Raw genomic sequence first — 23,272 nt, 5'->3', positions numbered from 1 at the left:
ATGGCAAATGAAGATCAACTAACTCTCTTTTTTTATATTTTCTGTGGCAATAGCATTGGAAATTCTAATTTTTTTTCTGTGGATGTTTTTCAGCAAGTGCCATCTGCTGTAGCAAGAGTTACAACAAGATCAATGGCAAAAAATCCAGTGGAACAAGCTGTGAAGATATTCACTAGATCCCAGAATTCTATGGTTTGTCTTGAAATGCTTTTCTCGTCTGATGAATTTCAGTGGTTTTTTTTCTAAAGCTATTGCTGTCTTATTTTCAGAAGTGTAACAGATTATCTTTTTGTGTAACTTGTGCGTGTAATCATCTGAATTTTTATAGCAGGGATTTTTCTTGGCCTCGTTGAGAGCCACTCAAATGCAACCCAAAATTGCAAATGTGAATTTCCACATTTACTTGAAATCAAAAGACCATACAAATGATTGATAAGTTCAGAAATAACTGATTACTTTCCTACTTAATTCAGAGGTTTACATATTGGGTTTCCAGAGACACATGCTATGTCAAGCTTCCACATATGGATTTGTTGAAAGTGTTTTTGTTATGCTTTGCTATGTTTGATCTTTGCACTGTTCTTGTGCACAGACGAGAAGTTTTAACAGGCTTCTTTTATTCTATTGCTAGGATTTTTTATATTTTCTAATGCCTAAAGTTGGTTAGGGCTGTGGAGTCAGTTGGAAGCAATTTATAATGTAAGGTATTATAATAAATTTACCAATATTTATAACAGATCTAGGGTTATCATATGGCTCCAGAAAAGGAGGATGGATTGAGACATCTGCGTTTTACTTCCATTGAAAGCAAAGGAAGTAAAACCCAGATCTAAACTACTGAATCTACAGACCTGGTCTTAATCCAGTACAATATTCCTAAGCTATGAATACCATATCTGGAGGTGCTTAGATTGCTGCCTCTTTTCCCCCTAATTCTGCAGTAGATACCAAATTACTTGTACTGGGAGGAAGAGAGGCTGTGGTCTGGTTCTGCTCTCCTGCCCTGATACTTGTTTTCCATTGCAGTCTCGCAGAACCAAAGTCCTATCATAAATACAGCATACTTTTTAAAAAGCAGGACCAGGGCTTCCACATGTGCTTATTTTAATAATGAGTCAGTTGTGATTAGATGTGGGAAAGGAAGTGGCATTGTAGGTCGCTTAAGAAATTTCAGACTTACTCTACCCATCCAGGAATTTTAATTTTCTGTTAAGGTAGAGCATAACCATATGTTTTTAAATCAAATACAAGCTAATTAAAAAATACATAATTCTTATTATCCCAGGACACGCAGGAAGCCTATTCTCACATGTGGGTAACGTTATCCACAGAGCCCCGATGTGGACAGCCTCGCAAGCAGACTTGCTTGTAAATTTTTTAGAAAGTTCGCGACTGCTGCACCGTGCATGCGCAAGTGCCTTCCCGATGTAGGGCGCGCGTCTCCTCAGCGTCTTCTCAGTTTTCCGCGGAGCCAAGAAGTCCTCGTTTTGATGCTCTGCACTAGACTTAGTTCTACTTGTGCCTTCTCTCACCGCGGCTCGTGTTTTTTTCTTACAGGGTCACTGTGTTTATTGCGTGTTTCATTTTCTTTAAAAAAAGGTTTGGTTTGTTTTTTTTCGTCGTGTTACGTTGGGGCCTAACCTGCTGCCTCAGTCAGCGGGCTTCGATTTAGCTGCAGCTGTTTTTCATTCTATGTCCTGGCCGGTCACAGGCTTCAAGAAGTGTAGCCGTAGCCAGTGTGCGAACTCCCTCACTGACCCACACAACTGGTGTGTACAGTGTGTAGGACCTGACCATCGTCTGGAGTCGTTTGCCCACTGTGCTACGCTTCAAACTCGAGCCCTTAAACGTCGTCGAGTTCAGGTAGAAAAAATATTTGGCAGCATGGATAGGCCTTTATCTAAGGCCCTGACCCCGATTACAACCTCGACCCCGAATCCAGTAACGTCTTATAAGGGGCTATCACCTTTCACCTCGACCTTAATCAAACCTTCCTCGTTTGGGAAGTCCTTGTCTTTGGGGAAATCAGCTAAATCTTCTTCTGAGGAGCCGTTATCCTCACTGTCTCCCTCAGGTAAGATGGCTAAGCCAACTCCTCTGGACATGCCACCCTTAGAACTGGTGGGTTTAAAGCTTCCCAAGAAACGTGTCTCAAAATAGAGACATCTTTCTTCTTCGAGTTCGTCTTCCTCGGAGACTATAGCCACACCAAATGTACCAGATTCAGTGGTCTCGGTGCTGGTTTTGCAGAATATGTTGGAGACTATTCTGCATCAGGAGTTTGGTAACATGCTTGCCAAATTGACTCTTGCCTCGACTCTGCTTCCAGCAGTCCAGCCTCAGCACTCATCAGTATTACAAGGAGTCGAGTCCTTAAGAGTGCCTCGGATACCTCGTTACAAGGAGCTGAGTCCTTTTTGGCATCTTGACCTCATTCTCCGATTTCCAATATACCTCTTCACATAAGGCGTTGCCCTTTTTGAGACACAGGCCGAGGATGCCTCGACATTCATCTTCCAGATTGGATCTGACTCAGTCATGGGACTGTGATTCAAGACATACTTGTCCACAACATCTGTCAAGGCATTCATCAAGGCTCAGGTCTTCTTCTTGAGACAGGTCTCGTTTCTCCAGGCATCAACGCTCTTCAAGACCACAAACTCCTTCGTCGAGGAGATCTGTTGGAACCTCACCACTCTCGTCAATCGAGTTCTTCTCCTGCGAGGATCTCTTCAAATTCCAGAAGTGGGTCATCTTTGCCTATGGACTCAGATCTCAGGTATCAATATTCCAGAGAAGCTTCACCTTCGTTCTCTGCTATGAGAGGTACCACGAGGGGTTCTCGAACACCTCAATGAGGGGCAGGGCTAGTCTCAGTTAGGGCACTGGTCTTTGTCCAGAGGGCCGCCGTGTGAGCAGACTGCTGGGCATGATGGACCGCTGGTCTGACCCAGCAGAGGCAATTCTTATGTTCTTATGTCATACCTCTTCAGACCCTGTATCATTTACCAAGTTTCTGTGCAAAATGAGTATCTTTAGAATCGGACTCAAAATACTCTAAGGAGTAACTAGAAGAACTGGGAATGCTTCATTCTCCTAGGGAGTCTCTCAAATTACCCATAAATGGCATTCTTTCTCAAACTTTCAAAAGAAATCTTGAGGCACCATATTCCATTCCTGCTGTGCCAGCAAAGTTGGAATCTCGATATAGGATGGTCCACTGTAAGGGATTTGAAAAGTCTCAGTTATCCCACCAGTCTCTTCTCGTGGAATCTTCTTTAAAAAGAACCAATCCTGCCAAGTTTTATGCCACCATCCCGCCTGGAAGAGAGGGCAGGACTATGGACAAATTAAATCATGACAACCTGAGTTTTGAACTACAACTTTGTCTTCACATCTTATCTCAAGCATTTGGTCAACGCCATGCCTGATTTTTTTCCAAATATCTTACCCAACATCGACTTCCAGAGTTTCAGCAACTACAGAACACTCTGAACCAGATGCATGCGAAGTTGACTCAATCTGCCTATGATGCGTTTGAACTGTCCTCTAGGGCCACTGCCTTTTTGGTGGCCATGCGTCATCTTGTCTGGCTTCACACCGTGGACATGGACCTGAATCTGCAAGATTGACTGGCTAACATTCCATGCCAGGGCAATGAGTTGTTTAATGATTCTATTGAGGTAGTTACCAAGTGGTTATCTGAGAAGTCCTTTGCTTCCATTGTTAGACCAAAGCCAAACCTTCCACTGCCAAAGATTATAGGCTTGTTCCATCCTACCAAAGGTGTTCTCCTCAGAAGGCAGCTCCTTGTTCAAAGCCGCCTCCTAAGAAACAACAACAGCAACAAAAATGGCAGCAAAAATCTAATCTCCTGCTGCACCCAAGGCTTCTCAGTCTTTTTGACCATCTTGCACAGAGCATAACCTCAATCGTTCTGCCTCTGTTCTCCTCTTCCTATAGGGGGGCCATCTCCATCTTTATTATTACCGATAGGAACTCATAACATCCGACCACCTGGCTCCTCTATCATCAGGGAAGGTTACTCTCTTATTTCTTCCAGATTCCTCCAGATCTTCCCTCAAGAGAGTATCCTTCTAATCCATCAACCTCTGTTTCGCCTCCGTGCCATCTAGGAAGTTCCCCAGGAACAGCAGAGCAGGGGGTTTTACTCCTGTTACTTCCTAGTTCCGAAGAAGACGGGTGATCTCTGACCTATTTTGGATCTTAGAGCACTCAACAAATTTCTTGTCAGAGATAAATTTTGGATGCTGTCTCTGGGATCCTTGTATCCCCTTCTAGATCAGAACGATTGGTTATGCTCTCTGGATCTCAAAGAGGCTTATACTCACATTCCTATTCATCCAGCCCCTCGTAAGTTCCTCATCATTTTCAGTACAGAGTGCTACTCTTTGGCCTGGCATCATCTCCCAGAGTCTTCACCAAGTGCCTAGTGATGGTAGCAGCAACTCTGCGGAACCATGGTCTTCAGGTTTTCCCGTACCTGGACGATTGGCTCATCAAAGATTCAACATCTCAGGGGGTTATTGTAGCGACCCAATGGACTACTTGGTTCCTCCAAAGCTTAGGGTTCGAAATCAACTTCCCCAAATCACAACTACAGCCCTCTCAGACTCTACAGTTCATTGGAGCTGTACTAGATACTGTGCAACTCAGGGCATTCCTTCCTCAACAACGTCAGGATGCTCTCATTCAACTTTGTCACAAAGTGTCATCCCTCGCTTCATTTTTACTCTCTCAGCACATTACAGTGACTCCTTCGTTGAGACAGTCTCTCCACTGATGGATGCTCTCTTCTAATCTCTCCAGAGGTTTACTGTTTCAAACACCCCCTCATCAGAAGGTCCTCACGACAGATTCCTCACCCTATGCTTGGGGGGCTCATCTCGTACTCAAGGGCATTGGTCCAGCACAGATCATCAGTGTCACATAAATCTGTTGGAACTCAAAGCGATCTTCAATGCTCTCAAAGCTTTTCATCATCTTCTCCACGATCAAGTAGTCCAGGGGTAGGGAACTCCGGTCCTAGAGAGCCGTATTCCAGTCAGGTTTTTAGGATTTCCCCAATGAATATGCATTGAAAGCAGTGCATGCAAATAGATCTCATGCCTATTCATTGGGGAAATCCTGAAAACCCGACTGGGATACGGCTCTCGAGGATCGGAGTTCCCTACCCCTGAAGTAATCCTTATTCGGACAGACAATCAAGTCGCCATGTACTATGTCAACAAGCAGGGAGGCACAGGATCTCTCCTCTGCCAGGAAGCTCAAAAGGTGTGGAATTGGGCAATCCTTCACAACATCTTTCTAAAAGCGGTCTATATTCAAGGAGAGAAAAACTGTCTGGCGGACAAATTGAGTCGTCTTCTGCAATCTCACGAATGGACACTCAATTCCTCACCTCTCCATCACATTTTTTCTCAGTAGGGGACCCCTCAGATAGATCTTTTTGTGTCTCCCCACAACAACAAACTGCCTCAGTTCTGCTCCAGGATATACTCTCCTCATCGCCTCGAGGCAGAAGCTTTTCTTCTGGAATGGATGAATCAGTTTCCATTTCCTCTCATTCTCAAGACACTCGTCAAGCATGAACATGCCACCATGATTCTGATAGCTCCTCAGTGGCCTAGACAACCCTGGTTCTCCCTTCTACTTCAACTCAGCAGCAGGGAGCCACTACTTCTACCAGTTTTTCCCTCTCTGCTTATACAGTCGGAAGTCTCTGCTTCATCCCAACTTGCAGTCTCTACACCTGACAGCTTGGTACCTCTCAACCTAACTGCCACTCTACAGTTTTCTCAATCTGTACGGGACATTTTGGAGGCTTCTAGGCAATATTACAACCAGAAATGGACTAGATTTTCTACTTGGTGCACCATTCATCACAAGGAGCCTCATTCTACCTCCTTGTCTTCAGTTTTGGATTACCTCTTGCATTTATCTCAATCAGGTCTCAAATCCACATCCATTCGAGTCCATCTCAATGCAATTGCTGCTTTTTATCAGTCTATTGAAGGGAAACCCCTTTCTGCTCATCCTATGGTTTCCAGTTTTATGAAATGACTTTTCAATGTCAAGCCATCTCTCAAACCGCCTCCAGTGGTTTGGGATCTCAATGTTGTCCTTGCTCAGTTGATGAAGCCTCCTTTTGAGCCAATGGCTTTGGCTCATCTGAAATATCTCGCTTGGAAAGTAGTTTTTCTCATTGCTCTCACGTCTACTCGCAGTCTTCCACCATGGCAAGGTGGTCCTCTGTACTCATCCTAAATTCTTACCTGAAGTGGTTTCTGAATTTCATCTCAACCAATCCATTGTACTTCCAGTGTTTTTTCCAAAGCCTCATTCTCATCCTGGAGAAACAGCTCTTCATACTCTGAACTAGAGAATGACATGGGGGAAAAAAATTTGTCACCGCCCCGTCCCTGTGACCACCATCCCTGTCACCGCCCCGTCCCCGCGACCACTATCCCCGCCCCGTCACCGCAACCACTGTGCCCGGCCCGTCCCCACGACTGCTGTCCACTCCCTCCTTCCTAATGTGAGGAAACATGCACGACCACGGATCGCGTGGTCCAGAAGTACCCTCCCGCCCAATCACCGCATCCTGTCATCTCCTTCCCTCCACCTCATCTTAGGTGCCTGCCGAGTCTGACTTTAATTCTTCTCCCAGCCACACGCTTTCGATAAGCTACGCGCACGGCTGCTTGAGCTGTTGAATCTTCTCATCTGACCCAACTTCCTGTTCCGGTTGCGTCAGAGGAGATTCAACAATTCAAGCAGCTGCGCACGCACAACTTATTGAAAGCGTGCTGGCTGGGAGAAGAATTAAACTCGGATTCGGCAAGCACCTAAAGTGAGGTGGAGGGAGGGAGATGGCAGGACATGGGATGCAGCGATCGGGTGGGGATGCTGGACCGCGCGATCCATGTTGGCTTTACTACGGAGATGAGACCATTCACCGCTCCACAGGGCGGTGAATGGCCTTGTCCCCACAGCGACCACTACCGTATTTTCACGCATATAACGCGCGCGTTATACGCGTTTTTACCTACCGCGCATACCCCTCGCGCGTTATATGCGTGAGCGCGGTATACAAAAGTTTTAAAACATAGTTCCCACCCCGCCCGACGCCCGATTCACCCCCCCCAGCAGGACCGCTCGCACCCCCACCCCGAACGACCGCTCGCACGCGCTCCCACCCGCACCCGCATCCACGATCGGAGCAAGAGGGAGCCCAAGCCCTCTTGCCCGGCCGACTCCCCGACGTCCGATACATCCCCCCCCCCCCCGGCAGGACCACTCGCACCCCCACCCCGAACGACCACTCGCACGCGCTCGCACCCGCATCCACGATCGGAGCAAGAGGGAGCCCAAGCCCTCTTGCCCGGCCGACTCCCCGACGTCCGATACATCCCCCCCCCCACGGCAGGACCACTCGCACCCCCACCCCGAAGGACCGCCGACTTCCCGACAATATCGGGCCAGAAGGGAGCCCAAACCCTCCTGGCCACGGCGACCCCCTAACCCCACCCCGCACTACATTACGGGCAGGAGGGATCCCAGGCCCTCCTGCCCTCGACGCAAACCCCCCTCCCCCCCAACGACCGCCCCCCCCAAGAACCTCCGACCGCCCCCCAGCCGACCCGCGACCCCCCTGGCGACCCCCACGACCCCCCCACCCCCCTTCCCCGTACCTTTGGTAGTTGGCCGGACAGACGGGAGCCAAACCCGCCTGTCCGGCAGGCAGCCAACGAAGGAATGAGGCCGGATTGGCCCATCCATCCTAAAGCTCCGCCTACTGGTGGGGCCTAAGGCGCGTGGGCCAATCAGAATAGGCCCTGGAGCCTTAGGTCCCACCTGGGGGCGCGGCCTGAGGCACATGGGCCCAACCCGACCATGTGCCTCAGGCCGCGCCCCCAGGTGGGACCTAAGGCTCCAGGGCCTATTCTGATTGGCCCACGCGCCTTAGGCCCCACCAGTAGGCGGAGCTTTAGGATGGATGGGCCAATCCGGCCTCATTCCTTCGTTGGCTGCCTGCCGGACAGGCGGGTTTGGCTCCCGTCTGTCCGGCCAACTACCAAAGGTACGGGGAAGGGGGGTGGGGGGGTCGTGGGGGTCGCCAGGGGGGTCGCGGGTCGGCTGGGGGAGCGGTCGGAGGTTCTTGGGGGGGGCGGTCGTTGGGGGGGAGGGGGGTTTGCGTCGAGGGCAGGAGGGCCTGGGATCCCTCCTGCCCGTAATGTAGTGCGGGGTGGGGTTAGGGGGTCGCCGTGGCCAGGAGGGTTTGGGCTCCCTTCTGGCCCAACTACCAAAGGTACGGGGAAGGGGGGTGGGGGGGTCGCCAGGGGGGGTCGCGGGTCGGCTGGGGGGGCGGTCGGAGGTTCTCGGGGGGGGCGGTCGTTGGGGGGAGGGGGGTTTGCGTCGAGGGCAGGAGGGCCTGGGATCCCTCCTGCCCGTAATGTAGTGCGGGGTGGGGTTAGGGGGTCGCCGTGGCCAGGAGGATTTGGGCTCCCTCCTGGCCCGATATTGTTGGGGAGTCGGCGGTCCTTCGGGGGGAGGGATGTATCGGGGGGGGGCATCAGGCTTTCAGGATGGGGACAGACCTTCAAGGGGGGACAGTGCACGGAAGTCAGGGGGGGTGAACGGAGAGTCGGAAAGTCAGGGCGGGCGAAAGGAGCGTCGGGCAGCATGCGCGGTATACCCGTGAGCGCGGTATACCAAAGTTTTTGTACATGTCATCGTGATTTCTGCGCGCTATACCCGTGTGCGCGTTTTATACGGGTGCGCGTTATTTGCGTGAAAATACAGTAATTTTCTCTTCCCGTTTCGGCGGGTTACCCGCGGCTAGCCGCAGGTAACAACAACCGTGTCATTCTCTATTCTGGACTGTAAGCATGCTTTGGCTTTCTACTTGCAATGCACTAAGCCACACAGAACTGCTCCTCAACTTTTTGTCTCCTTTGATCCAAACAAGTTGGGAGAACCAGTTTTCAAGTGCACTATCTCCAATTGGATGGCTGCTTGCATCTCTTTCTGCTATGCTCAGGCTGGACTGCATCTACAGGGTCGAGTAACAGCCCATAAAGTCAGAGCCATGGCAGCATCAGTAGCTTTCCTTAGATCTACTCCTATTGAGGAAATCTGCAAAGTTGCCACTTGGTCCTCGATTCATACTTTCACCTTTCATTATTGTCTGGATTGTTTTTCCAGACGGGATTGCCATTTTGGCCAGGCAGTTTTACAAAATTTATTCTCCTAAATTGCCAACACTCCCACCATCCTATTCTGGTTAGCTTGGAGGTTACCCATATGTGAGAATATGCTGCCTGCTTGTAACATGTGTTAGCCATGGATAGCAGGCAGATATTCTCACAACCTACTCACCTCCTCTGGTTGGCTTCTTAGCTAGGTATCTGAATTTAGGAGACGCGCGCCCTACGTCGGGCGGGACGGCACTCTCATATGTGCGATGCAGCATCGTGAACTTTCTAAAAGTTTTACAAGCAAGTCTTCTTGCGAGGCTGTCTGCATCAGGGCTCCGTGGATGACGTCGCCCACATGTGAGAATATCTGCCTGCTGTCCCTGGATAACACCTGTTACGGTAAGTAACTGTGCTCTCCAGTTTCTGCAACTACAAAACATAAACCTATCAAGGATCAACTCACCTAATTAATGCCATTTAAAAATATGGATTTGGTAATCTTATCCAAACCATGGCAATTGCATAAAAAGGCTGAGGGATGATTTTCTACTTTCCATCTGGTTGCTGGGTGTTTATCCTTGCCAGGGTGGATAGGAGTAACTGGGCAAACTGGATGAGCTAGGTGGTCCTTGGCAAACGCAACAAATTATAATAGCAAAGAACTAGTAAAGGAGCCTTAATGTCAATCAGGCTTCCTTCTAATGATCAGTAGACATAATGGCAAACCAAAATAAAACAGCAGAAACAAAGTGTGTGTGGGGATATTAGTTTTTCTATCTCATTTAGACCCATTTGGGTTTGCCCACTGTGTTTTGAATGGCAGGGGTGAAGGGTTTTGTAAGCTAGATGAGATATCACGTCAGATATAATACAGCTACATCAAATGTAAAGAGTTTGTTTTTGTTTATATTTAGACTATTGCTAAAACCGTGACTAAAGGGAATGGTAACCTTACAGTTCAGAGTGGGCATATACCTCCTACAGCTACAAGGAAAGAAGCTGATAAAGAAAAAGGTACCAAATTCTGTGTGAGAGAAGTCTGTTGAAAAAAATAAGAGAACGGTAGCATCTTTTTCCACCCTTCATGCTGTCTTCCTAGTCATCCTGCATTTCTTCTGCTCCCCTTGTCCTCCATACCTGGCATGTACCACTTCTTTTTCTCTAGTCTGCAGTACTGCTGAGGCCAGCATGGATTCTGATGTATCACTTGGTCTCCTCTGAACTGCTTTTGCACCTGCTTACATAGCAGGGTCTGGCCTACCCTCCCCACAAACTTTGTTTTTGGGCAGGCAGGGCCTGAACTCGCCACCTATTATGCCAGTCAGTGATGCAGGCACTTTTTGATTGTAGTTATATACAAGCCATAACCCAAATCATATATCTAAAATTATAGTAGAAGTTTAAATGAGCCCCATGCATTGAAAAGCTATTAGCATGTAAAGATTTATGTTAGAATTTGACTTTTCTCCCTCTGTGTAGTGTTTCCTACTGTCACGCACACAAGAACCACAAGGGCAACCACGAATGCTATGACCAAACAGTTGCCTAAAGTAGTAGGTAAGTGTAGCAGTGGTAGATAACTTGTGATTACTTTAAGTAACTAGCCTTTCAATATTTCATTGGCTAATAGAGAAATTGCCCTTTTTTAGGTATACAGACACAAAGAAGGGTTATTTCAAAAGATAAACAGCAAAAAGCAGATACAGGAAAAACTGAAAATGTTCAGGTACAGTGGTTCAATATTTGGCTTTACTTTTAAAACAACTGCATTTTGGTATGTAGTAAAACACCAGCTTGAGTTTGCTGCTTTATTATTCTTTGGGTGGCTTATGATGCAACAAATATTACATAATTAAGGTTTATTATGCATTTGCTGCTTTATTATTCTTTGGGTGGCTTATGATGCATGATGCAACAAATATTACATAATTCAGGTTTATTATGCATTTGTTGCCAATGTAATGGAAAAAAGTAAAAGATATAAATTAAGCAATCACATTTTCTCAGCTTTCAGAAATGCAAATATTGTACAGTGCATTTTAGAAGATAAAGCTTTATGCTTCAAGTTGATCTTACATGGCACTGTGTTCTTGGCCATATCACCGTCTCTGTATAGTATGGTGGTAAGATGTGTTTGCAATGTGAGAAACACCAACAAATTCCACAGGAATCCAAGTAGAACCAAAAACAAAGAGACTGTGGCTGCGAGGTACTTGATGTCAAAGTTTATTATAATAATATTCCAAATGGTGCAGGTAATAATAATAATCCATTCAACACACATCAACAAATGGTGGTGTAGACCCAACACGGTCTGTGTTTCAGCTGTGAACACCTTCAGGGGTTCAAAGCTTTAAAGCATACAATGTGTGATTAGGAAAGAGAGCCAATATGAATTGGAACAAAGAAAACTCCTCTTGCGAATGTTCTCAGTATGAAATGTGACTTCTGTTAGCATTGCTTTTCAAAAGTTTTGATGTTCATCCATTGAAAAAGTATTGGATAATTTTTTTAATGTACTTTATTAGCAGCGGTGAATACAAACACAGTAAAAGCAGAAACAGCTTTTGGTTTTAAATGAACTATTGTTAAATAACATAATTTATGTCTTGTTTGCCTTTGATGTGGCCACAGGAGCCTTGTCTGCTAATCATGCTCCCACCATCTACAACGTCCTTCCCACCCTGTGCCCAGTTGCTTAACCATCTTACTGTTACTAAAACAGATTCATCCATCATTGTTGACATCAAGGAGGATTTCCAATATGTAATAAACACTTATTTTCCTGTTCATCCACTACACGGTGTTGGTTCTCTTCAATCGTGTTATCTTCCCAGACATTGTATAAACAGAGGCAACCAAATCTTTGGGAACTTTGTACCAAAATCCAGATTGAAATGGAAGGCTCTTTGTGATTTATAAACAGTTGTACAAAATATTGTCCCTTTTTGTATTTTAATAAATAGATATACCGTATTTTTCGCTCCTTAAGACTCACTTTCCCCCCAAAAAAGTGGGTGGAAATAAGGGTGCGTCCTATGGAGTGAATACCCTCCCACGGTCCCATACCTTTTTTAAATCCCAGTTGTCCAGTGCTGTATTGGCAGGAGCTTTCCATGCTCCTGCCCTTCCCTCATTGGACTACTGCCTCCTGATGTCTTGCTGCGCAATTGCCCTTCCAAGCTGTGCGCTCTGCTGATTTGGGGCTTCAGTGTGCAGGTGTGTGCCCGTTAGTGCGGGGCTTCGGTGTGCAGGTGTATGCCCGTTTGTGCAGGTACACAGCCCGCACCGGAGTAGAAGCGGAGGCACAGCCAGGACGCGTGTGTGATTCTGCACAGTGAGAGTGGCCGCGCAGCAGAAGCTGGGTCTGGGCGGCAGCAGTAATGGGCAGTGAAGCTCTGATAACCAACAGCAGGGAGGTGACTTGCGGCACTAAAGGCAGCAGGGGCCGGGAGATGCTCACCACTAAGTCCTTGGATTGGGTGGAGCTATGTGAGTCAACCTTGAAAGAGACCTGGGAGTGATGGTAGACACAACATTGAAGGCGTCGGCGCAATGCGCCACAGCCTCAAGGAAAGCGAACAAAATGTTGGGTATCATTAAGAAAGGTATCACGACTAGGACGAAGGAAGTCATCCTGCCACTGTATCGTGCAATGGTGCGCCCGCACTTGGAGTACTGTGTCCAGTACTGGTCGCCGTACCTCAAGAAGGACATGGCGGTACTTGAGAGAGTCCAGAGAAGAGCAACTAAGCTAATAAAGGGTATGGGGGACCTCTCATATACTGACAGACTGAAAAAGCTGGGGCTTTTCTCGCTGGAAAAGCGACGACTTAGAGGAGACATGATAGAAACCTTCAAGATCATGAAGGGCATAGAAAAAGTGGACAGGGACAGATTTTTCAAACTATGGGGAACCTCAAGTACAAGGGGGCACTCAGTGAAATTGAGAGGGGAAAGTTTTAGAACAAATGCCAGGAAGTTCTTTTTCACCCAGAGGGTGGTGGATACATGGAACACGCTACCGGAGGATGTGATAAGCAGAAGCACGCTACAGGGCTTCAAAGAAGGTCTGGACAGGTACCTGGAGGACAAAGGGATTGAGGGGTACAGATAAGAGTAGAGGTAAGGTTATAGGGATAGGATTAGAGGTAAATGGTAAAATTAGTCAGAGACCACTGTTCAGGCAGTGGGCCAGATGGGCCGCCGCGAGAGCGGACCGCTGGGCGAGATGGACCTCTGGTCTGCTTCAGCGGAGGCAACTTCTTATGTTCTTATGTTCTTCTGACCTCGGTGAGTTTTTTAGTGTAGAACTGCAAATAAGCCGTATCGGATAATGGGACTGGCCTCGCCTAGCCTCCCTTCCCTCCAGACCTCATCCAAGCCCCAGGCAAGAGGGCTGTTGGGCTTGTCACTGTGCTGCTGCCAGTTACATGATTGTAAACTCTCCCTAATGCCTGTCATTGTTACTATGGCATATCTGTCACTTCTGTCAGTACCGTTATTTTCTCGTTTGAGGTTTGTTTGTATATGATAAGATGTAGTGCTGTATGTTGACTGGAGCAATGATCTTTGATACAATGCAATCCGCTATTAACTGCTATGGAGGTGACATTTTTTTTAAAGCTGCATCTGTAATGCTCTGATATACATATATACTTTTGTATAGTTGTTCAAGGCAGGGATGGTGGCTATCCAAGTTAGAAAGTGTACAGGGCAGGACAATGGGACAGGGTATATTATTTGGTTCAGGATTTTTTTCTTGGTTTTTCCTCCTCTACATGAGGGTGCGTCTTATAGAGTGAAAAATACAGTAAATATAAAATCATAAGTGTTCAAGGCTTATGCAGATGAGGACAGAGCTGACAGGGTGGGGATGAGGCCAAACTTTGTCCCAGTGTCATTCTGTACTGTATATGGTTAGATCAGGAGGTGCTGGAGTAGGTTTTGATGGAAATTCTAGTGGTTGGGAAGTAGGGCCAGTGCAGGTCAAATGCTTTATCCCAGGACAAGCAGGCATGATATTCTCATATGTGGGTGACGTCATCTACGGAGCCCCGATGCGGACAGCATTTCAAGCAAACTTGATTGAAGATTCAAGCTTGCTGTGCTGCACCATGCATGTGTGCCTCCTGCTCCACTAGAGGGCGCATCCCCTCCTCGTGGTCTCCAGTTCGTTTTTTTCCACTGTGCTAAGAAGACACGTTTTTTCTTAGCTCTGCCCCAGTTCCCTCTTTTCACCGCAATTTGTTGTTTTTTCTTTGTTAAAAGTCGCTGTGCGTATAAAATTTTTTCTTCTTCCTGCTTTTCGCGCTTTTTTCTCGCGATCTGGGGGCTCCCGGGTCGTCGTGGCCTGATTGGCCGTGGTCGCCTGGACTTCCTATGTCCCGGCCCGTTTCGGGCTTTAAAAAGTGCACCGGGTGCGAGCGTCTCCTATCACTCACAGACCCGCATCGCTGGTGCATCCTCTGCCTGGGGGCCGATCATCCAACAGAAACTTGCCCCCGGTGCGCAACCTTCCAACACCGGGCGCTCCGACGACGACGGGCCCGCATGGTGGACCTATTTGCTGCCGATCAACCCTCGGCCTCAAGATTGGCCCCGGCCTCGATCTCGGCCTCGGGCACCTCGGCCCCGCCTCGGGACTCAACCTCGAAGACCCCGAGCTCTCAGAAGTCTTCGGTTCCGGGTAAGTCCCCTCTTCCTTCCTCAGGTTCCATACCTCCAAAGAAGCCAACCTCGGGGACAATGGCCGGACAAGGGGGGAGTTCCTTGCCCACGGCCCCGGCTAAACCCCCGAAGACCTCGGGACGTGCCTCCACCACTCGGGAATGCTCTGAATAGAGATCGCCCCCGGTGGAGTGCACCGCAGCCTCGGACATGCCGTCGATGCTGTCTGTGCCGGTATTCCAGGAGCTGCTCCGAGCAATGATCACAACGGAGCTCTCCGCTGCCATGGCTCACCTTCAACCTGCCTCGACCTCGACCTCGCGTGCGCCGGACCAGCCTGAGCAACGCGTCGAGACCCCTCGAGACAAAGCACGCCGTTTTCGCCGCCTCTCTTCTTCCTCGGATTCCTCTCCGAGGCACTCGAGGCGCGCGTCCCCGGCGGAGCACCGCGGGGCGAAACGAAAATTGAAGCCCCTCTCTAAAAAGTCCCGGAGTTCGCCTCCGGTTCGAGGCTGCTCCCCCTCGACCCGATCGGGGGGACCGCTACGGGTTACCGAGCTGTCTCTCACTAACCCACAGCTCCTACTGACTCCCCCTCGGACCGGGGCTCCGGTCCGAGGCTCCAGGCTTTCGCCGAGGGAGTCCGGGGAGGGGTCCCCGACCCGACATCGGTCGGTACCCCATACCCCGGTGTCGTCCCTGAGGGGCTCCTCGAGGCGACGCAGGTCCTCGACCCGGGAGCGTTTCCATAGCGCGTCCCCGGCGTCGGATCGAGGGTCCGAGCGAGAACCTCGCTATTCGAGGGAGGCTTCCCCTTCCTTCTCGGCAAAACGGAGGTCTCGGTCACCGTCCCCGCAAGGGGCCACGGGATCCCACCAACCTTCCTTCACGAGGTTCTTCCGGGACATGGGACGTGCCCTTGACTTGGACTTACAGTCTGACTCGAGGCACTCCAAGGAGCACCTGGCGGAGCTGGATATGCTTCCCTGCCCCGAGAGTCCCTCCGGCTACCGCTGAACCCAGTACTCCGGCAGACCCTCATAAGGAACCTCGAGACTCCCTACATGGTGACGGCGGTCCCATCTAAAATGGAGTCTAAGTACCGAACGGTGCGTTGCCCGGGGTTTGAGCAACCACAGTTGTCCCACCAATCCTTACTGGTGGAGTCTTCTCTGAAGAAAGCTCACCCCTCTAGAGTATCCGCGGCGGTTCCCCCTGGACGCGAAGGCCGGACACTAGACAAATTCGGACGCCGTTTGTATCAGAACTCTATGATGGCCTCTAGGGTCCTGAACTACACTTTCACCTTTTCCTCCTACCTGAAACACCTCATTGGGCTGCTGGCTTCCTTCTCGGGGGACCTACCTGCCCCTCGTCAAGCAGCGTTTGGCCTCCTCCTCGAGGATTTTTCCAACCTCCGACTGCACTTGTTCCATGCCGCTTACGATGGCTTTGAACTGTCTTCCAGGGTCGCAGCCTTCGCGGTGGCCATGCGCCGACTGGCGTGGCTAGGGCTTGTCGATATGGACCCTAACCTGCAAGATCGGTTAGCTAACCTCCCTTGCGTCGGGAAGGAACTGTTTGACGACACCATCGAGGCAGCTACGAAACGGTTGTCGGAACACAAACGTTCCTTCGCATCCCTTGTCCGGCAAAAACCTAAACCGCAAGCCTCTCGCCCCTTCCGGAGATTACCTCGCCGCTACCCCCAGAAGTCTACTCCGGCCTTTTCCAGACCGCCGCAGCGACGCCCCCAGGCTCACTCTAGGGCTCCACCAAAATCACAGCCCACTGCGCCTGCGAAGCCGTCTCCGTCCTTTTGATGGGATGAGCGGACGGGGGCGGGCCCCCTCCGCACCTCCACCTGGTCTCCTTCCCATCGGGGGCCGCCTACAAGCCTACTACCCTCGCTGGGAAGCAATAACGTCGGACTCATGGGTCCTTGGCGTGATCTCATCAGGGTACTCGCTCAACTTTCGGGAGGTTCCTCCCGACAACCCACCCAGTGCATGTCCTCCCAATCGGGCGCAGCTGTCCCTCCTCCTCTCCGAGGCACAGGACCTCCTTCGCCTGCGGGCGGTGGAACCGGTTCCCCAAAATCAAAGGGGCCAAGGGTTTTACTCCCGATACTTCCTGGTACCGAAGAAGACGGGAGACCTGCGCCCGATCCTGAACTTGAGGCGCCTGAACAAATTTTTGACGAGGGAAAAGTTTCGGATGCTTTCCCTTCCGATTCTTTACCCCCTGATCGACGAGGGCGATTGGCTCTGCTCTCTCGATCTGAAGGAGGCCTACACCCATGTTCCGGTGCACCCCGCTTGTCGCAGATTCCTCCGCTTTCAGGTGGGGGACCTCCACCTACAATACCAGGTCCTCCCCTTCGGCCTGTCCTCGTCCCCCCAAGTCTTCACGAAGTGCCTCGTAGTGGTCGCGGCTGCCTTGCGCTCCCAGGGTCTGCAAGTATTCCCATACCTGGACGATTAGCTGATCAAAGCCCCGACCAGGGAGGGGGTTATCTCAGCGACCCGACAGACTATTACTTCGCTTCAGTGTCTGGGGTTCGAGATAAACTTTCCAAAATCCCAGCTCTGCCCCTCTCAGTCCTTACAATTCATCGGGGCCATGCTGGACACGGTCCGTCTTCGTTCCTTCCTCCCCCCTCAACGGCGGGAGGCGTTGGTAAATCTGAGCCGACAAGTATCGAGATCGACCTCGGCCTCGGCACGACAGATGATGACGCTCCTCGGCCATATGGCCTCCACAGTCCACGTTACCCCGCTTGCTCGCCTTCATCTGCTTTACCACAGTGGACTTTGGCATCACAATGGCGTCAGGATCAGGACCCGATCAACCGCCATGTGACAGTGACTCCTTCCTTGCAAAGATCGCTCCGTTGGTGGACCGACACTTCGAATCTTTCCAAGGGTTTGCTCTTTCTCGCCCCTCCACACCACAAGGTCCTAACCACGGACTCGTCGGAGTACGCTTGGGGGGCTCATGTAGACGGTCTACACACTCAAGGTCTGTGGACCACAGAGGACCGTCTCTGCCACATCAACGTGCTGAAGCTTCGGGCCATTTACCTTGCCGCGGTGGCCTTTCAGCATCTGCTTCACGACCGGGTAGTTCTCGTCTGCACAGACAACCAGGTGGCGATGTACTACGTAAACAAGCAAGGAGGGACAGGGTCTTGGCCCCTCTGCTAGGAGGCCTTACGGCTCTGGGAGTGGGCGGTCTCCCAAAACATCTCCCTTCGAGCGGTTTACATCCAAGGGGAACAAATGGCGGACAGGCTCAGCCGCCTCCTCCAGCCACACGAGTGGTCCCTGCATTCTCAGGTGCTGCAACAGGTGTTCGACACGTGGGGGACTCCCCAGATAGATCTGTTCGCCTCCCCCGACAATCAAAAACTGCCTCTCTTCTGTTCAAGGATATACTCCCCGGACCGTCTCGAGGCCGATGCCTTCCTCCTAGATTGGGAGGGAAAGTTCCTCTATGCGTTCCCGCCGTTTCCTCTGATTCTGAGGACGCTGGTCCATCTAAAATCTCTGAGGGCCTCTCTGATCTTGATCGCTCCTCGATGGCCCCGCCAGCCTTGGTTTTCCCTACTACTTCAACTCAGTGTCAGGGAACCTCTGCTTCTGCCTGTCTTTCCCTCTCTGCTATCTCAGAGTCGGGGTTCACTGTTACATCCCAATCTTCAGTCTCTTCATCTGACTGCTTGGTTTCTTTCCCCTTGACTTCCTTCCCTGTATCTCAGTCGGTCAGGGAAGTGTTGGAGGCTTCTCGGAAAGTCTCGACTAGACTCTGCTATTCTCAGAAGTGGACTAGATTCTCGTCCCGGTGCTCCTCTCACCGCCAGGACCCGGTGTCGGTCCCTGTGTCTTTGGTTCTGGAGTATTTGCTCCATTTATCTCACTCTGGCCTGAAGACCAATTCCATTCGAGTCCATCTCAGCGCCATTGCTGCCTTTCATCAGCCCCTGGAAGGGAAGGCTCTTTCACTCCATCCCTTGGTTTCCCGTTTCATGAAGGGGCTTTTGAATGTTCATCCTCCCCTCAAACCGCCTCCGGTGGTTTGGGATCTTAATGTGGTTCTAGCTCAACTGATGAAACCTCCATTTGAGCCTATGGATAAGTGTCATCTTAAGTTCCTCACTTGGAAAGTGATCTTCCTACTCGTTCTCACTTCTGCTCGGAGGGTTAGCGAGCTGCAGGCCTTGGTGGCGGACCCACCTTTCACGGTATTCCACCATGACAAGGTGGTCCTCCGCACTCACCCTAAGTTTTTGCCTAAGGTGATATCTGATTTTCATCTCAACCAGTCCATTGTTCTGCATGTGTTCTTTCCCAAGCCCCACTCTCACCCTGGAGAGGTGGCGCTCCACACTCTTGACTGCAAGAGGGCGTTGGCTTTTTACCTTCAACACACTCAGTCTCATCGGACAGTCCCACAATTGTTTTTGTCCTTTGACCCTAATAGGTTGGGACGCCCAGTTTCCAAGCGCACCTTGTCCAACTGGTTGGCTGCTTGCATTTCTTTCTGTTACGCTCAGGCTGGTCTCGCGCTGCATGGTCGAGTTACGGGGCATAAAGTCCGAGCGATGGCAGCTTCGGTAGCTTTCCTCAGATCCACGCCTATTGAGGATATCTGCAAGGCTGCCACATGGTCTTCGGTTCATACTTTCACCTCTCACTACTGCCTGGATACACTGTCCAGAAGCGATGGCCGGTTCGGCCAATCGGTATTACGTAATCTGTTTTCTTAAATTGCCAACTTCCCTCCACCCCTTCATTATTAGCTTGGAGGTCACCCACATGTGAGAATATCATGCCTGCTTGTCCTGGGATAAAGCACAGTTACTTACCGTAACAGGTGTTATCCAGGGACAGCAGGCATATATTCTCACAACCCGCCCACCTCCCTGGGGTTGGCTTCTTTGCTGGATATGTGAACTGGAGACCATGAGGAGGGGATGCGCCCTCTAGTGGAGCAGGAGGCACACATGCGTGGTGCAGCACAGCAAGCTTGAATCTTCAATCAAGTTTGCTTGAAATGCTGTCCGCATCGGGGCTCCATAGATGACGTCACCCACATGTGAGAATATATGCCTGCTGTCCCTGGATAACACCTGTTACGGTAAGTAACTGTGCTTTATAGTCTGAGCCTTGAAAATGACAAGGAGCATATATGCATATGTTATACCACATTCATATCGTCTGAGTATAGGTCTTATATATTTCGGAGGGAAGGGGAAGACATCTTGGTTCAATGTTGCCTTGATGATATGACTGTTGGGCAGACTGGATGGGCCATGCAGGTCTTTATCTGCCATTGTTTACATTTATTTCATTTACTATTTAAATATTCTGGCTTGGATACTATTGGGGTGATTCTAAAAATTTTCAGACTCTGTTGGGTATGATGAGGTGTGCAGAAGCTAGATCCTGTGAGAGAGGAACCTAAAGTGATTTGTTTTCAAGCACAAGTACTGGTCAGCTTATAGTATAAGTAGGGAAATATTACAATGAAATGAACTTATGTATTGGAAAATACATAATTATTCTTCGTAATTTTTTAGCACAAATATCATCACATTCCGTAACATAAGTAATCTATTTTTTATTCTGGATGTTCATTTGGTAGAATATATGCAGTGTATACCAGTGTCTAGATTCCTGTACCCTATTTGAATAAGAATCTGTATCATGCTTGTTGTCCTTATTCAGTTTTATAAATAAATACAAAATGGGAAACATTGTAATGCTACTTTCTGTTGTTACTGACCACCTTTATGGATAGATTAAAAAATACACAATGTGTATATTGGTACAAAACAAGATGATCATTTTTACTTTTAAAATATTTCACCAAGTTTTGCACCCTCCTAAACACACAAATGAGAGAGAAATCTTGTCACTTGTAAATTTGCCCTATTTGAAGAGATTCATGTCAATCATTCTGTTTTCAGAATCCATTCTTATTTTAAAAGCCACTTTGAGACAAATCCTTTAAGCTTATAAAACACTACAAACTGGATTCTGTATATGATGGAAAGTTTCATCTTGTTCATGTTCTCAGTATTAAAATGCCTAGGAAGTACAAAGAGAACAGAATATTAATTGATACTTGGAAAACATTACGCTACGTTAGTAATTTAACACCTATTCCATTAAGTAAATCTACAAATCAGTCTTTATGGATAAACTCCAAGATTCAAATTGGAGGATCTCAAATCCTATGGAAGCATTGGATTATTGCAGGTATTCGTTCTCTAAATGATGTTATTTCAAATGGTAAACTGCTTGAGTTTTCACAGTTGCAACATAGATTTGGTTTTAATAAGTCACAGAGTTTTAAGTGGTTGCAACTGAAGCAGGCTATTCAGGTGGGGTTTCCTGAATGGAAAACTCTTAATAATCAATATACTATGGAGTTCCTGTGCTTTCAGGCGGATTTCCTGGGACACCAGGCTGCGCAGTGGTATAAATTACTATCTGGATATTTGAATAAAAAACCAAAAACTGGTCTTAGAGACATTTGGAGCATTGAGATATCTTTCTCATCATATTTCTGCATCTCAATGGCCACGAATTTGGTCTTGGAGAATAAGGTGTACAGTGTCCGCATCTATGAGACAAACTTGGTTTGTCTCATAGAGCTTTTTGGACCCCAGTTCATTTACAAAAGTTGGATAGCTCTAAGTCTAATAGATGCTGGCACTGTAACTTGGAAGCGGGGACATTGGATCATTTAATATTTTATTGTCCTTGCATTATGAACTTTTGGAAATCTATTTGGTCTCAAATAAATTGTCTTCTAGAAAATCGTGTAGCTTTATCTTATGATACTATTCTATTCGGCTTGTCAATGAGAACTAAAAGTCAAATTTCTTCAAGTAATAACAAACTTTTATTGATAATGACAGGTGTTGCCATCCAACATATTACAATAACTGTAAAAATTATACCAATCTTAATTATTCATTTTGGTGGAATTCCCTATGTCACATATATAAAATGGAAAGAGTTATTGCTTTGCAAAAAGGAAATTATAATAAGTTTATAAAGATTTGGGGACCATTGACAAATTACTGTAATGAGTAGACATCATTTTCTCACTGACAATATTTTTTCTTTTTGGGGGGAGGGATTGGGTAAGAATCAGTATTGTATAATTAAATATATGAATGTTATATGATATGTTCCTTTAAATTAATTGAGAAGGGGTGGGTGGGAAGGGATTTAAATTTTTTATCTATGTATGATGATAAAGAGAAAGTATTTTCAAGTAAATGTTTGTTAAGGAAGTAATCTTGTACACTTGTGTAAGTTTTCAAAAATGAATAAAGAAGTTAAAAAAAAAAAAAAGAAAGTTTCATAGGGTATACGTTTGGATAATTCAGTGTATATTAATAAAACACCTCTGTTTTTATTGGCGTCATGTTTTTACAGAAACCTTCCCATAAGCCCTCTGAGAATATTTTGATCTCACAAATCAGTGAAAGATTGAATGACTGCAAAAATCTGATTCTGTCTCGTCAACTGCAAGAATCTGTAGAGGAAAAGAGAAATTCTCCTGTGAAAGATATGACACTTCTTGTTGACGAAAGCAGAAGCTCTTTTGCTCCTCCCAATTTTATATTTCAACCACTGAATGGTCTGTCATCTTACAAAGTCAAACCTATGACACCTCATAGAGCTAATGCATTCCTGACACCTTGTTATACCTGGAGTCCTGTAAAAATTGCAAAGTAAGTTGTTTTAAATAAAAAAAATCATTTCTGGTGACATATATGTAACTATAGAGACATTTAAATACCTACGTGGCATAAATGCGTATGAGGCAAGTCTTTCATTTGAAAAGAAGCTCTGGAATGAGAGGGCATAGGATGAAGTTAAGAGGTGATAGGCTCAGGAGTCATCTAAAAAAATATTTTTTTTTACAGAGAAGTTGGTAAGATGTGTTGATTAGTCTTCTGGTAGAGGTGGTGGAGATAGACTGTGTCTGAATTCAAGAAAGAATGGGACAGGCATGTAGTGTAGGATCTCTTAGGGAGAGGAGGAGATAGTGGATGCTGCAGATGGGCCATGTGGCCTTTATCTGCCATCATTTGTGTCTGGGAGGGAATGCATGGATGGGAGAACATCGCAGGGGAGGAGACATAGGCATTAGAGAATGACACGGTGACGGTTTACCCGCGGCCACCGCATTTAAGCCGCGGGTCACCGCCGAAAACGGGGAAGAAAACTAGCAGTCGCTGCGGTGACGGGGACAAGGCCATTCACCGACCGCGGAAACGGTGAACAGGTTTGTCCCCGCGGGCCAATGTACCCCCTTCTAGGAACCGCTATTTACCGCCCGACGCCCGATTCACCCCC

The 23,272-nt window shown here is 48.1% G+C and overlaps 1 protein-coding gene across 6 annotated transcripts in view; it reads left to right on the top strand.

Annotated features, from left to right (window-relative positions):
- Window positions 1–23,272, top strand: part of DLGAP5 (DLG associated protein 5) — a 108,806-nt gene that overhangs the window by 18,726 nt on the left and 66,808 nt on the right. For 5 of the 6 annotated variants that reach the window (XM_033952448.1, XM_033952444.1, XM_033952445.1 and 2 more), the window contains exons 4-8: window positions 94–192; window positions 10,136–10,235; window positions 10,701–10,778; window positions 10,871–10,947; window positions 22,346–22,644. In XM_033952448.1, coding sequence (XP_033808339.1) covers window positions 94–192; window positions 10,136–10,235; window positions 10,701–10,778; window positions 10,871–10,947; window positions 22,346–22,644 — 653 coding nt within the window. The remainder of the gene's footprint in view (window positions 1–93; window positions 193–10,135; window positions 10,236–10,700; window positions 10,779–10,870; window positions 10,948–22,345; window positions 22,645–23,272) is intronic. The other variant, XM_033952447.1, reaches the window with a different exon arrangement.

This window comes from Geotrypetes seraphini, chromosome 7 (genome assembly GCF_902459505.1).
Source record: "Geotrypetes seraphini chromosome 7, aGeoSer1.1, whole genome shotgun sequence".
Taxonomy (NCBI): domain Eukaryota; kingdom Metazoa; phylum Chordata; class Amphibia; order Gymnophiona; family Dermophiidae; genus Geotrypetes; species Geotrypetes seraphini.
This window is presented reverse-complemented; position numbering and strand designations above follow the sequence as displayed.